Source organism: Scyliorhinus canicula, chromosome 1 (assembly GCF_902713615.1).
Source record: "Scyliorhinus canicula chromosome 1, sScyCan1.1, whole genome shotgun sequence".
NCBI classification, from domain to species: Eukaryota; Metazoa; Chordata; class Chondrichthyes; order Carcharhiniformes; family Scyliorhinidae; genus Scyliorhinus; species Scyliorhinus canicula.
In genome coordinates, this window is record NC_052146.1 from 45,319,000 (window position 1) to 45,333,449 (window position 14,450).

A 14,450-nucleotide genomic window follows, 5' to 3' on the forward strand; every position below is an offset into this window, starting at 1 on the left:
GACCTGATAACCCAGACACTGTTTAAAATGTGGTGAGTTGCACAGATGTTCAAGAGGAAGTTAGATAAACCCACGAGGGAGGAAGGAGTAGAAGATAGTTGATAGGGTTAAGATGAAGGTTGGGCGGGAGGACGTTCCTATGGAACATAAAAACCAGCATAGACTAGTTGGTCAAAATGGCCTGTTTCTGTGTTGCACATTCTTTGTAAAAAGCCGATTCAAAGATATACACTTAATATAAAGTTAGTGACTTTTTAAATAAGTGCTGTCGCGTCTTCAAGTTTCTTCTGTTTTTAACTTTAAAAGAAGCTCGTTAACAGAAAGGTTCTCAGCCATTAATTGCATACCTTACAAGTTCTGGGTGGGGGTGAATACGGTGAGAGGAGCGGCCTCTGAGGCCATCGTGAAACTCGGCCGAGTTCACGATGGCCTTCCCGATTTTTCCCGGGAGCGGTGAATTCCGCCCAGTATCCTTGGTCAAGCTAAATTACATCATATGTAGGCAAGGTTTCCAGTGTATACAAGTTCTTTCTTCATTCATAAATTATACTTGCAGAAAGTAATGGGCTTTCAATTAACAAATGTCTTTAATGAAAGGATCAACAATTCAATGCAGAACATACATGTCTAAACGGTTAACAGAATCTAATTACAAACACAATCATATAGTGTTCAACTAATTTCAATACATTAGGTTAATAAGGTCTATATTGAATACCTGAAAAAGCATCCACCAAAAAGAGGGGATCTTTGACTTGCCGAAGTCCACACACCAAAAGAAAGATATACGGGTCGATGTTCTTGCACTGAATCCCTGTAACCATTATATGGTAAAATAGACAGGTTTTTTGTTTTGCATTTAAGTAGAAAATAATGCCGTAACCCTTTCAGTTTGGGATGGAGCCAGCCTTTATTAATATAATATTCCATTACCACCTTTAGCAAATGATAAAGCTTTACCTTTTGCAAATGATAAAGCTTTAAAATCTAAGCAATCTAGTTCCACGTTGTTATTCTGGTGGACCAGAAAAGCTGAATTGGTACAGGAAATTAAATATTTTAGCTGCATTCTACATTTTATTTTGAGCCTCTGATTATTTTATTGTAAAGTATTAACTTAGAAATGTCACGATATTTCATTTTTGATCTAGAAAGTTTTCCCCCCCAAAGTTTCAGCGTTTCAGTAGGCTCAAGTAAAGCAAATAGTTTTCTGGTAAAGAGGTTTCAAAACTGGCACTGATCGAAGTTCTGTCCCTGGGTTTGCTCTCACCTGATGAGAGGTACTTCATGCATATGTTTTCTAAAGAGCAATTCACAAACATTTCATTTCATCATCTGCAGTTTGAAATTGCAGGAACTATTCTCATTTGTGGTCAATAAAACACCAGGTGAAAACAATCCTCTTTTCCACTGGCAAACTCCAAATCAGGAAAATACAATGTTTTCAAACTGAAATGAACTAGCGAATGATATAGTAGGCTTGCCAGGAGATGATGAAGTGGTTCTGTAGGGGAAGGTTAAATTTAGAGCACCACAGCAGAATAATTGGCTATTATATGGAGCATCACAAAATCCTATTTAATTCACCATCAAAAAAGATCGGATAGCCTGCTAACTTCTACTAACTGGATATCTCAAAGTCCTGGATCACAGCTTATTTATCTTACCCAAACAAGTTAGGCAGAATTTTTTTAAAATCCAGGTGCAAAGTGACATTTTTGACTGGGTGACAGGTGGTTCTCTTCAATAACTCAATCTTAGGATTTAAATGAATAACAAACTATTTGAGCTTTGCTCTCAGTTTAAGATGATAGCTGAATATCAATTGGATGATTGTTTTCTAATCTCCTCTTATTGAATCACTATAACACAATGGGACCCACAAATGACAGGACTGGAGAAGCGAGTTTCTATGCAAGGTCCACAATCGAAGCATTAACCCATGTTTTCTTCTGATAGCACTAACGAGTTTGCCACATATTTTCACATTTTCTTGTTATTTCTAATCTCCTCTTATTGAATAAATGTAACACAATGGGATCCACAATGACAGGAATGAAGAAGCGAGTTTCAATGCCAGGTCCACAATCGAAGCAGTAACCTTATTTTCCTCTGTTAAGCACTATTTTCACATTTTCTTGTTTTTTTTTCTATAACCATTGATTTAGAAAAACGAATAGGCTAAAATGGATACAAATTTGGACATTTAGTTAATTACTTCATTTAATTTTATTGGGTTAAATATGCAGGTGGGACCATTGAAATCCTCCTTACTCAGATGAAGTTTGAGGGACAACACCAAATTATCCTGACCTCCACCCTCCTGTCCTCAGCACGCCAAAATATGATTATTAACATGCACAACTGCCCCATAGGCATCCTAAATGAACCAATGTACTCTCCCAGGAGTACTGTGCAGCAGTATTGAAGGAACTTCACAAATTTAAGGATATATTTGATTATAAAATTGATTCCACAAACCACAGGGAAAAAGAAAACAGTGGTTAGAATTTGGAATAAATTAGATTTTATGCAGCACTTCCAGTCTATATGAAGCTGATGTAAGTCACTGATAATGATTACATTACCGTACCACTGGGGCAAAAGGAAAAACAACAGATTGGGTTTGATAACAAGACAAATGCGAACAGACATTTTGACCATAAAATCCATCTGCACTAAATAATTTGATGTCAATTGTCAGTTTAAAATTAACAGTAACATATTGTTGAACACGATGAGAAGTCTACACAAGGACTAGTTGACTAGTAGTGTCCTGTGTTGTTGCTCAAGACAGACATTTTAAAATATTTATTTCCTTGTTAACTACCTTTCTGTTGATTTATTCTTTGTCTATCTGCCTTTTGCATGCTTTTTCTGTTGGTGATGTCTTTGTATCACTCTATTTGCCTCAAGTGCTTTATCACGTTACCTGTCTCTCCGTATTTTTTCTTTAGTATATCTGACACTTGGTATATTGCTCATTAATTGTTCACTTAATCAGTTTATATTGTAAGACCAGGAAATGTAGTAAGGTGGCAGTTATGTCAAGTAATGGATCAAAGGGAAGAGACGGGTCCTCTGGGAACTGCTACAGCATGTATAGATGAAAGCAACAGCTAGAATTGGTGTACTTGGCTCAGATAAAATGACGACGGGCGTTACGGAGGCACAGTGGCTAGCACTGCTGTCTACAGCGCTGAGGACCCGAGTTCGATCCCGGCACCGGGTCACCGTCCGTATGGAGTTCGCACATTTCCCCGTGTCTGCGTGGGCTTCACTCCCACATCCAAAGATGTGCAGGGTAGGTGGATTGGCCGCGCTCAATTCCCCCTTAATTGGAAAAAAATTATTGGGTACTCTAAATTTAAAATTAAAAATTTTAAAAAAAGATCGAATGGCGTGTGTTGGAGAGAGAGAACCCCCAGCAATGTGAGAACAGGGGCAGGGAGACATCAAATATGAGCGCCTTGGTTTGTATTTGTGAAACTGAGCATCAGGATTTGCTTGGATCGTGTTAAAATTGAGAGATTTATAAGATTATGTTTTTGGACTGTATCTTTCGCTTTATATTATCATTATATTTTGGGACCGTAGCCAATTGAGTGACAATACCACTACATCACCACCTCCCCAGATAGATAAACAGCTGCAACAAGAAAATACAATGGCCAAAATTTTCTGATCTCTGGATCGTTGTACACTGCATGTATGACCTAAGATGCACATTCGGACCCCACAGAAGTCCTTACATGGTGACTTCCATGGGAACTATCCAGGAAGTCTCAACTTCTGATGGGAAATTTCTCTGCTTCCCAGAACCATCCATGAATGTCGGCACGGTAGCATAGTGGTTAGTGAACCATCCTGATTCACAGCGCCAGGATCCCAGGTTTGATTCCCGATTGGGTGACTGTCTGTGCGGAGTCTGCACATTTTCCCCATATCTGCGTGGGTTTCCTCCGGGTGCTCTGGTTTCCTCCCACAAGTTCCGAAAGATGTGCTTGTTAGCGGAATTGGACATTCTGAATTCTCCCTCTGTGTACCCGAACAGGCACCAGAGTGTGGCAACTAGGGCTTTTTACAGTAACTTAATTGCAGTGTTAATGTAAGCCTACTTTTGACCATAATAAAGATTATTTGTATGTCTCTGTGTTAAGAGTCGGAGATGTTGGACAATTCCGTGGCACTTACCCGAAAATGTTAGACAGAAAAAAACCTAGGCCGGGATTCTCCCCTACCCGGCGGGGTGGGGGTCCCGGCGTGTTGGAGTGGTGTGAACCACTCCGGCGTCGGGCCGCCCCAAAGGTGCGGAATTCTCCACACCTTTAGGGGCCAAGCCCTAACATTGAGGGGCTAGGCCCGCGCCGGAGTGGTTCCCACTCCTCCGACTGGCGTGAACGGCCATTGGCGCCCTGCCAGCCAGGGCCGAAAGGACTTCGCTGGCCGGCGTAAGTCTGCGCATGCGCTGGAGCGTCAGCGGCTGCTGACGTTATACCGGCGCATGCGCAGGGGAGGGGGTCTATTCCGCCTCCGCCATTGTGAAGGCCATGGTGGAGGCAGAAGAAAAAGAGTGCCCCCCACGGCACAGGCCCGCCCGCCGATCGGTGGGCCCCGATGGCGGGCCAGGCCACCATGGGGGCATCCCCCCGGGGTCAGATCGCCCCGTGCCCCCCCCCCCCCCAGGACCCTGGAGCCCGCCCGTGCCACCAATCCCGCTGGTCAGGTAGGTGGTTTAATCCACGCCGACGGGAGAGGCCTGTCAGCGGCGGGACTTCGGCCCATCGCGGGCCGGAGAATGGCTGCGTGGCATCCGCCGACCAGCGTGGGGGGCCCTCCAACCGGCGCGGCGCGATTCCAGCCCCCGCCGAATCTCAGGGGGAGGAGAATTCGGGACACGGCGGGGGCGGGATTGACGCCAGCCCCGGGCGATTCTCTGACCCGGCGGGGGGGTCGGAGAATCCCGCCCCTAGTTTAAAAAAAAAAAAAAATTTTTATTAAGAATTTCACAAAATTTAAACAACAAAACAATATTAACAAAACAACCATGGTAAAAACCCAAGAACAACACCCACCCAACTACAAAAGCAACTGCAAACAAAGAAGAAAAACAAAAAAAAGCAAACAACAAAAGGGAAAGAGATAACACCCGCCACATCCCACAAACCCATGTACAGTTCTGCCTCCCACCGAAACCCCCCCCCCCCCCCCCCCCCCCCGTCCCGCCGGCCTATTTCCCTACCATTCCGCCAGAAAGTCCAGGAAAGGCTGCCACTGCCTAAAGAACCCCTGTACTGATCCCCTCAGGGCAAATTTTACCTTCTCCAATTTGATGAACCCCGCCATATCATTGATCCAGGCCTCCACGCTTGGGGGCCTCGCATCCTTCCACTGAAGAAGAATCCTCCGCCGGGCTACTAGGGACGCAAAGGCCAGGACACCGGCCTCTTTCGCCTCCTGCACTCCCGGCTCCACTGCAACTCCAAAAAGTGCAAGTCCCCAGCCTGGCTTGACCCTGGATCCCACCACCCTTGACACCGTCCCTGCTACCCCCTTCCAAAACTCCCCCAGCGCTTGGCACGCCTAAAACATATAGGCGTGGTTCGCTGGGCTCCCCGAGCACCTAGCACACCTGTCTTCGCCCCTGAAAAACCTACTCATCCTCGTCCCAGTCATGTGGGCCCTATGCAGCACCTTGAACTGTAGGAGGCTAAGCCTCGCACAGGAAGAGGAGGAATTCACTCTCTCCAGGGCATCCGCCCATGTCCCCTCCTCAATCTCCTCACCCAGCTCCTCTTCCCATTTACCCTTCAGTTCCTCCACCGAGGCCTCGTCTACCTCCTGCATTACCTGGTATGTGTCCGGAATCCTCCCTCCTCCAACCCACACCCCCGAGAGCACCCTGTCCCGTACCCTACGTGGGGGAAGTAAGGGGAACCCCTCCACCTGCCGCCTGGCAAACGCCCTAACCTGCATGTACTGAAACATGTTCCCCAGGGGGAGCCCAAACTTCCCCTCTAACTCCCCCAAGCTTGCGAACCTCCCCTCCACAAACAGGTCCCTCAACCTCCTAACCCCTGCCCTGTGCCAGCCCAGAAATCCGCCATCAATGCTCCCTGGGACAAACCGATGGTTCCCCCGTATCGGGGCCTCCATCGAGCCCCCCACTTCTCCCCTATGCCGTCTCCATTGCCCCCAAATTTTGAGGGTAGCCGCCACCACCGGGCTCGTGGTATACCTTGTTGGAGGGAGCGGCAACGGCGCCGTTACCAGCGCCTCCAGGCTCGTGCCCACACAGGACGCCACCTCCATCCTCTTCCATGCTGCCCCTTCCCCGTCCATTACCCACTTACACACCATCGCTGCGTTGGCAGCCCAGTAGTACCCACAGAGGTTGAGCAACGCCAGCCCCCCCCCAATCCCTGCCCCGTTCCAAGAACACTCTTCTCACCCTCGGTGTCCCATGCGCCCACACAAATCCCGTAATACTCCTGTTGACCCTCCTAAAAAAGGCCTTCGGGATAAGGATGGGGAGGCACTGGAACAGGAACAAAAACCTCGGGAGCACCGTGATCTTAACGGACTGCACCCTCCCCGCCAGTGACAGCGGTAACATATCCCACCTTTTGAAATCCTCCTCCATCTGCTCCACCAACCTTGTGAGATTGAGCTTGGGCAGGGCCCCCAGCTCCCAGCCACCTGGACACCTAGGTACCTGAAGCTCTTCCCTGCCTGCTTCAGTGGGAGCCTACCAATCCCCTCCTCCTGATCCCCCGGGTGCACCACAAACAACTCGCTATTGCCCAGGTTCAGCTTATACCCAGAGAAGCCCCCAAATTCACAAAGAATCCTCATCACCTCCGGCATCCCCCCCATCGGGTCCGCCACATACAGCAACAGGTCGTCCGCATAAAGCGAGACTCGATGCTCCTCCCCACCCCGTACCAGGCCCCTCCAGTTCCCTGACTCCCTCAACGCCATGGCCAGGGGCTCAATTGCCAACGCAAAAAGCAAGGGGGCACCCCTGTCTCGTCCCCCGGTACAGCCGAAAGTACTCCGACCTCCTCCTATTCATGGCTACACTCGCCATCGGGGCCTCATAGAGCAACCTCACCCAACGAACAAACCCCTCCCCAAACCCAAACCTCTCCAACACCTCCCACAGATACCCCCACTCAACCCTATCAAAGGCCTTCTCCGCATCTAATGCCACCACTATCTCCGCCTCACCTTCCACAGCCGGCATCATAATAACGTTGAGGAGCCTTCGTACGTTTGTATTCAACTGCCTTCCCTTCACAAACCCCGTCTGGTCCTCATGAATGACCCCCGGCACACAATCCTCTATTCTTGTGGCTAAGATCTTTGCCAGCAGCTTGGCGTCTACATTTAGCAGCGAGATCGGCCTATATGACCCACACTGCAGAGGGTCCTTGTCCCGCTTCAGGATCAAGGAAATCAGCGACGGTGACATAGTTGGGGGCAAAGCCCCCCCTCCCTTGCCTCGTTAAAGGTCCGGACCAACAGGGGGCCCAACAGGTCCGCATACATTTTATAAAATCCGGCCGGAAACCCATCCGGCTCCGGCGCCTTCCCCGACTGCATGCTCCCTATCCCCTTAACCAGCTCCTCCAGCTCAATCGGCGCCCCCAGTCCCTCCACCTGCCCCTCCTCCACCCTCGGAAATCGCAGCTTGTCCAAGAAGCGCCCCATTTCACCCCCCTCCACTGGGGGTTCAGACCGGTACAGTTCCCCATAGAAGTCCCTAAAGACCCCATTAACATTTACCCCACTCCGCACCACCTTCCCAGCTCTATCCGTCACTCCCCTAATCTCCCTGGCCGCGTCCCGCTTTCGGAGCTGGTGTGCCAGCATCCTGCTCGCCTTCTCCCCATATTCATACACCGCCCCCTGTGCTTTCCTCCACTGAGCTTCCGCCTTTCTGGTAGTCAATAGGTCGAACCTGGCCTGAAGGCTATGCCTCTCCCCCAGCAATCCCTCCTCCGGAGCCTCCGCATATCTCCTATCCACCCTCACCATCTCCCCTATCAGTCTCTCCCTCTGCTCCCCCCTCTCCCTATGGGTTCGGATGGAAATCAACTCCCCTCTAGTCACCACCTTCAATGCCTCCCAGACCGTCCCCACTTGGACCTCCCTGTTATCGTTGGCCTCAAGGTACCTCTCAATACACCCCCGAACCCTCCCGGCCACCTCCTCATCTGCCAGCAGCCCCACCTCCAAGCGCCAGAGCGGACGTTGGTCCCCCTCCTCACCCAGCCCGAGATCCACCCAGTGCGGGGCATGATCTGAAATGGCAATGGCAGAGTATTCAACATCCTCAACCCTCAAAACCAGCCCCCTGCTCAGCACAAAAAAAATCAATCCTCGAATAGGCCTTATGCACGTGGTAAAAAAACGAGTACTCCCTGGCCCTTGGCCTCGCAAACCTCCAGGGATCCACCCCTCCCATCTGATCCATGAATCCCCTCAACACCTTAGCCGCCGCTGGCCTCCTACCCCCCATGATCAGGCCCCCCACCTCCAGGTCCGGAATGCGGCCGAACATACGCCGCATGAACCCCGCATCGTCCCAATTTGGAACGTAAACATTCACCAACACCACCCGCTCCCCCTGCAGCTTACCACTCACCATCACATACCTCCCGCCACTGTCAGCCACCACATTTAACGCCACAAACGACACCCTCTTTCCCACCAGGATCGCCACCCCCCGACTCTTCTCATCCAGCCCTGAGTGAAATACTTGGCCCACCCATCCCTTCCTCAGCCGAACCTGGTCCGCCACTTTCAGGTGTGTCTCTTGGAGCATGGCCACATCCGCCTTCAGCCCCTTCAAGTGCGCAAACACCCAGGCCCGTTTGACCGGCCCATTCAGCCCCCTCACATTCCAGGTTTGACCGGCCCATTCAGCCCCCTCACATTCCAGGTTATCAGCCGGATCAGAGGGCTCCCTGCCCCCCTCCCCTGCCAATTCCCGCCCCTAGTTTTAAGTGCTGTGTAACAACACAACTGGTTCCCCTGACATCCCGCAACCACCCTCATAACCATACTATCCACCCAGCCATCTGCCACTATATCCACCTGTTAGTCCACCTACCCACCTCATTCACTCAACTCACCCATGAACCCATTCACTAACATTTACTCATTCACACTGGACATTTAAACTTACCATATGGCAACTAGTGATGTAAAAAGAGGGTATCCCTGATATTCCCTCTATTCTACAGCACTGCGATCAAGTTCTTGGGGGTACGCTCTGTTCCAACTTTTCTGGGAAAGCCAGGCTTGGAAGACCTGGCTAGAAATGCGGAGCAGCATCGAGATAGGGGAATGTGCAAGTGGATCAGCCATCTGACAATCATTGCTGCTCCTTGGAAGATTCAAGCAAATGTAACCTGTTTAGCTGGTCCAGTTTCGAGGCATACACAAGTTCAAGGGACCACACGGAACATTCTTAATTTTTCTGTCTTGGATGTGAATCTGCCATCAAGCAACAATAGACTCCACCCCATTCCAATTATTCACACTAAAATCAGAACTTTTAGAACTATATTAGGTAACATGAAATTCCTACAGTTTATATATTTCAAATATAAAAATACAGATCCTGACTAAAAGTACAATCAATAAATCATACCTGAATTTTGAAGAAATTCTATCCACTTAAATTTTTCACAAGGCTTGGTCACAACGCCTACAGTCCGTTACAAGAAAAGAGAATAAAAAGAGCACAAGGACCATTAAATAAACATTCTAATTGTTCAGTGTAATGATTTTCCCGTCACAGCCCCTTTCTTAATTTGGATAATCCCTTTACACAAATCCAACAGATTATTTATTTAATCATGAATGTCTTTATCACTACTCTGGGTGCTTTAGGAAGAAAATAGTTATATAATCTATGGGAAGCGAGGTGACAATTAAAAAAATAAATTACTCTGGTAGTTCTAGTGGAGATGGTTTTCTAATTACTGGGTTTGAAATGTGGATTTCCCCCTTTAGTTACAAGCTGGCAGAACTGATATCTTTGTACAGAAGCTCACTTTCTCAACAGACAATTATGGAGAGTACAGGTGGTTGTAATGGAATCAAAATTTAAGATTATTGTACCCTCATGATAGGAGCTGGAAGCACCACATGATGACGGCACAAAGGAAGAAACTGGGTGAAGTTAAAATTATTTTTAGAAAAATTATAATGTTCTGCATGCTTTTTACGATGCAAAAATCTATTTCCAAGAGAATAACAGAACCTAAAGAGGTAACTTTTAAGTGGAGTTGGATATTGAATATACTGATGCACACTACGCACTATTTGCCAAATGTTAAGTCACCTTGCTATGATACAGTACACAATGCTTTCACAAATTTACAATATGTGCTTCTGGTGGAGAAAGCTCCCCATTGGGAATGAAAAAGCGCATGCATTTATTCAAAACACTGAAAGGAAGTCATTCCTTAGAGAGGGCAGGGTCATCAATTATTTTACAAGTGCTCTAGACTGGCCTGATTTCCCAGTCCAGTGAAATGCTTTTCAATTCACGGTGGGCTGTAGATTATCTGTTCGTACAGATACAAGTTGCTGAAAACATACAAGATGTTCTGATACCCCTATCTTTATGTGCGAGTTGATTTTATCTTTTATTCAGCAAATATTGTATTTCTCCTTAAAAACCTTAATAGTCAAAATCAATGTTGGAAATTACAGTTCGGCACAATGGTAAACAAATTACTTTATGAACTGCTGATGGGAGTTAGTTTATTGAGTTTGGGGCAGTTGTGATGGTTTGAAAATATAAAGAAATGTCATCAATGCAGCGATGAATACCAATGCCTAGAAAATGACTGAATATTATTGTGCAAATTGCTCAATTTATTTTTGTCTACCACAGGTTCTATCCAGTTTAAAATAAATACTTAACACCTCTGCTAAGATAATTGAAAAAATTAATTTCAATTGAATTGAATCAGTGGGTATTTGCTTCTGTGATGGAAATCCCTTACTTCAATACCAACTAACTCAGGGTATTTAAATGGTCCTATATCCAAATGTGGATGAATCATAACTTCCTCTAGCACTACACTAGACGACCCAAGTCTCCATTTTCAGTCTGTCACAAACTCTGTTTCTTTGAACTGCTTTTGTTCTCTTTCCGGATGCTGTAGAAGAGAGAAGCAGATCATTCACATGTTAAGATTCCATTTTCTTTCCATCAGAAAGTCCACTTACTTCTTTTGCCACGTGTGCATTGCATTGCTCCTTCGCAATTGAAACTCTTGTACATGCTTTTGTCACCTCCAGACCAACTACTCCAATGCTTCTTTCTGGACTTCACCAAGGGTAGCACGGTGGTGCAGTGGTTAGCACTGCTGCTTCACAGCATCAGGGGCCTGGGTTCAATTCTGATCTTGGGTGACTGTCTACGTGCAGTTTGCACGTGGGTTACCTCTGGGTGCTCCAATTTCCTCCCATAGTCCAAAGATGTGCAGGTTAGATGGATTGGCCATGCTGAATTGCCCCATGGTGTTCAAAGGTTAGGTCGGGTTACAGGGATAGGCCAGTGAATGGTCGGGGTGGGGTTGAGGCGGTTGGTGCAGACTCAACAGGCCAACAGGCCTCCTGCTGCACTGTAGGGATTCTATTGGCATTCACATCCTTTAACTTGTCAAACATTGTGTCACATATTTTCTGTCTGTTTTCAGCCAACTTAAGCTTAATGCTTTGGGAGATGGAGGACTAGGGTCCTCATAACTTTCTTCAAATGTCTCTCTGGCCTAGTTCTTTATCTGGATTTTTCTTCAGCCCCTATATTAACACCCCCATAAACATTCCATTCCTTTAACTCCAGTCCTTTGTGCATTCCTCCTCTTAATGTCCTACTCTTTGTGGCAAAGTCTGGTTTCCATGCTGCAAAGTGATTGTTTTATCTAACTGATAACTATTATGTTCATGTTTTCACATACATTCCAAAATGCACGTTAGAACACCCCCCCCCCCACCCCAAACCCCCCCAGCCCCAATATCAGTAGGAACTTTGCTGGCTCCAATCCGGCTCCTATCCATTTTTCTATTATCTGGTCCATAATTATTTTCTTTTCTCTACCATGTATAATCGTCGACTGACTGAACCTAGTTGCCAAGTCTACAAATGTAAAATGAAAATCTTATTTTCCTCATCCCACATTTTAAGATCCATTACTGCAAGTTAATTAAAATCTCTCACGAAGGGCATATTCACTATGGGTCACGATATATCTCACATATATCGCTTATCTGTTCCAGAAGTTTGATATATTCTTCATCTCTAATACCCTCATCCATTTTTTGTTTTTAAATTTAGAATACTCAATTCTTTTTTTTTTCCAATTAATGGGCAATTTAGCATGGCCAATCCACTTACTCTGCACATCTTTTTGGATTGTGGGGGTGAGACCCATGCAGACACGCGGAGAATGTGCAAACTCCACACAGATATTACCTGCATCCATGAGCAAAATATTTAATCTTTGGGAAGACGGATGGACAAAATTGCCGCTGCAACTTTCACATAATAAACTTATTGTTTTCTGGACTCCTGTTCTCTATTGCTAACAGTACTTCCTTAATTTCTTTACAAAAATATTACGATTAATTAACAGAATACAATAATATCCAGACTGTGTAAATTGTAAAAAGAAAAGTGCAGTTTTTCCAAATATAATGGCCTTGTTGGTTTCCATGTCAAGTTTCATATGTGCTTTCTTCATCAATAGCTGAATAGTGAAAGTATTTTACGACATCCGTGCTAATAAAATGACTCATTCCATCCATTTTACAAGGAACCGCTACTCTTTTCATCGATTCAAGGATATTATTATCCCTAAATCTGAAACCCATGGCACCTCCAAATTCCTTAACCTCGTCCCAATCTTTGTCACTTAAAGGGATAACATCTCAGCTAGTCTATTTCACATACTGTAGCTCATTTGGCTGGACAGCTGGTTCGTGATGCAGAGCGAGTCCAACAGGGTTCGATTCCCATACCATCTGAGATTATTCATGAAGGCCCACCATCTCAATCTTGCCCTTCGCCTGAGGTATGGTGATCCTCAGGTTAAATCACCACTCGCCAGCGCTCCCCACAAAAGGGTAAGCAGCCTATGGTCATTTGGGACTGTGGCGACTTTATTTATATGTACATCTGCTGTCTAATACAGCACAACTGAAGGACACTATAAACAGCACATTCATCACTGGACTGAAACATTTTGTTACTAAGACAATGGCTTTTCTTTAGATACTATCTCACTCTTCTTTAGAGCCATCTGTCTTGTGTTTGGCTTCAAACACCCTATTGTATCTCTTTGGGCAGTTTATTGTATCATGGAATATCAAACCACACCTAAAACACCGAATGGCCACACCCTGGTCATTTTTGGGGTTAATTTGTCTGTTGAAATTTCCCAATTCATTCCTCCTGCATAATTCTTATTTTTAATATAAATTTAGAGTACCCAATTCATTATTTTCCAATTAAGGGGCAATTTAGCGTGGCCAAACTACCTAACCTGCACATCTTTGGATTTTGGGGGTGAAACCCACGCAGACACGGGGAAAATGAGTAAACTACACACAGACAGTGATCCCAGAGTCGAACCCTGGTCCTCGGCGGCGTGAGGCAGCAGTGCTGACCACTGTGCCACCCCGTCATAATTCTTTAAGGTATTTCTGACCTCATTAATTTTAGTTAGAAGTGTTCTTTTGTATTGACATTTGTGCCTGTGTCTAGACCACCCCACCATCTTGTTAACATTACTGTCTTATTGTTGATCGGCCCATTTGCATCCTGAATGCTGACGGGAAGGAATGTTTCACCAGGAACATTTTTAGAGCCTGACATTTGTTCTACCAGGGTGTCTTTCTATAAATTTAACTGCCTTCAAAACCAGAAGCCGATCCATATTTGTAACTTGACCACAGTCCAGTAACTTGAACGTCGGCACTGACTGAGGAATTTCTAGTTGGAATCTTTGCAGCTATGTGCACAGTCTGCTAAATTTTATTATGTACTCTTCTATGGAGGTATTCTCCTACTTCCTAAATTTGTCAAAATCTGACCAGGCCTCATAAGCACTCTAAGGTATCCTTTTTATTAATATTATCCATGAAAGTTAATAATGTATCCAAACCTTCAGCTGAGTTTAAATGCTACAGTTCCAATTCAGTAAATATGTCTTAGTATGCTTTTGTATTGTAATAAAAGTGCCAAGTCCATTTGTTGTTTCTTCTTGGGAAGGACGTAATTCATGTCCACATGGTAACTTCATTCTTCTACTGGTCATAAGGTAGACACTCATCAAACAACAGTGAGTAGTTGTTCCGAATATTTTACACTTGGATTCAACCATTTGTTTTTTAAATTAATCTAAATTGCTTCTCAAGGTTGG

General features: G+C 45.8%; 1 protein-coding gene across 4 annotated transcripts in view; it reads right to left on the reverse strand.

The window, feature by feature from the left end:
* The window catches only part of glt1d1 (glycosyltransferase 1 domain containing 1), a 99,973-nt gene that overhangs the window by 48,937 nt on the left and 36,586 nt on the right, over positions 1-14,450 (reverse strand). For all 4 annotated transcript variants that reach the window (XR_005459834.1, XR_005459835.1, XM_038790251.1 and 1 more), the window contains exons 6-7: positions 9,662-9,718; positions 719-814 (exon numbers count right to left, since the gene is read on the reverse strand). Coding sequence is in view for 2 of the 4 variants with exons in the window: in XM_038790251.1 (XP_038646179.1) it covers positions 719-814; positions 9,662-9,718 (153 nt within the window). In the remaining 2 variants the exon portion in view is untranslated. The remainder of the gene's footprint in view (positions 1-718; positions 815-9,661; positions 9,719-14,450) is intronic.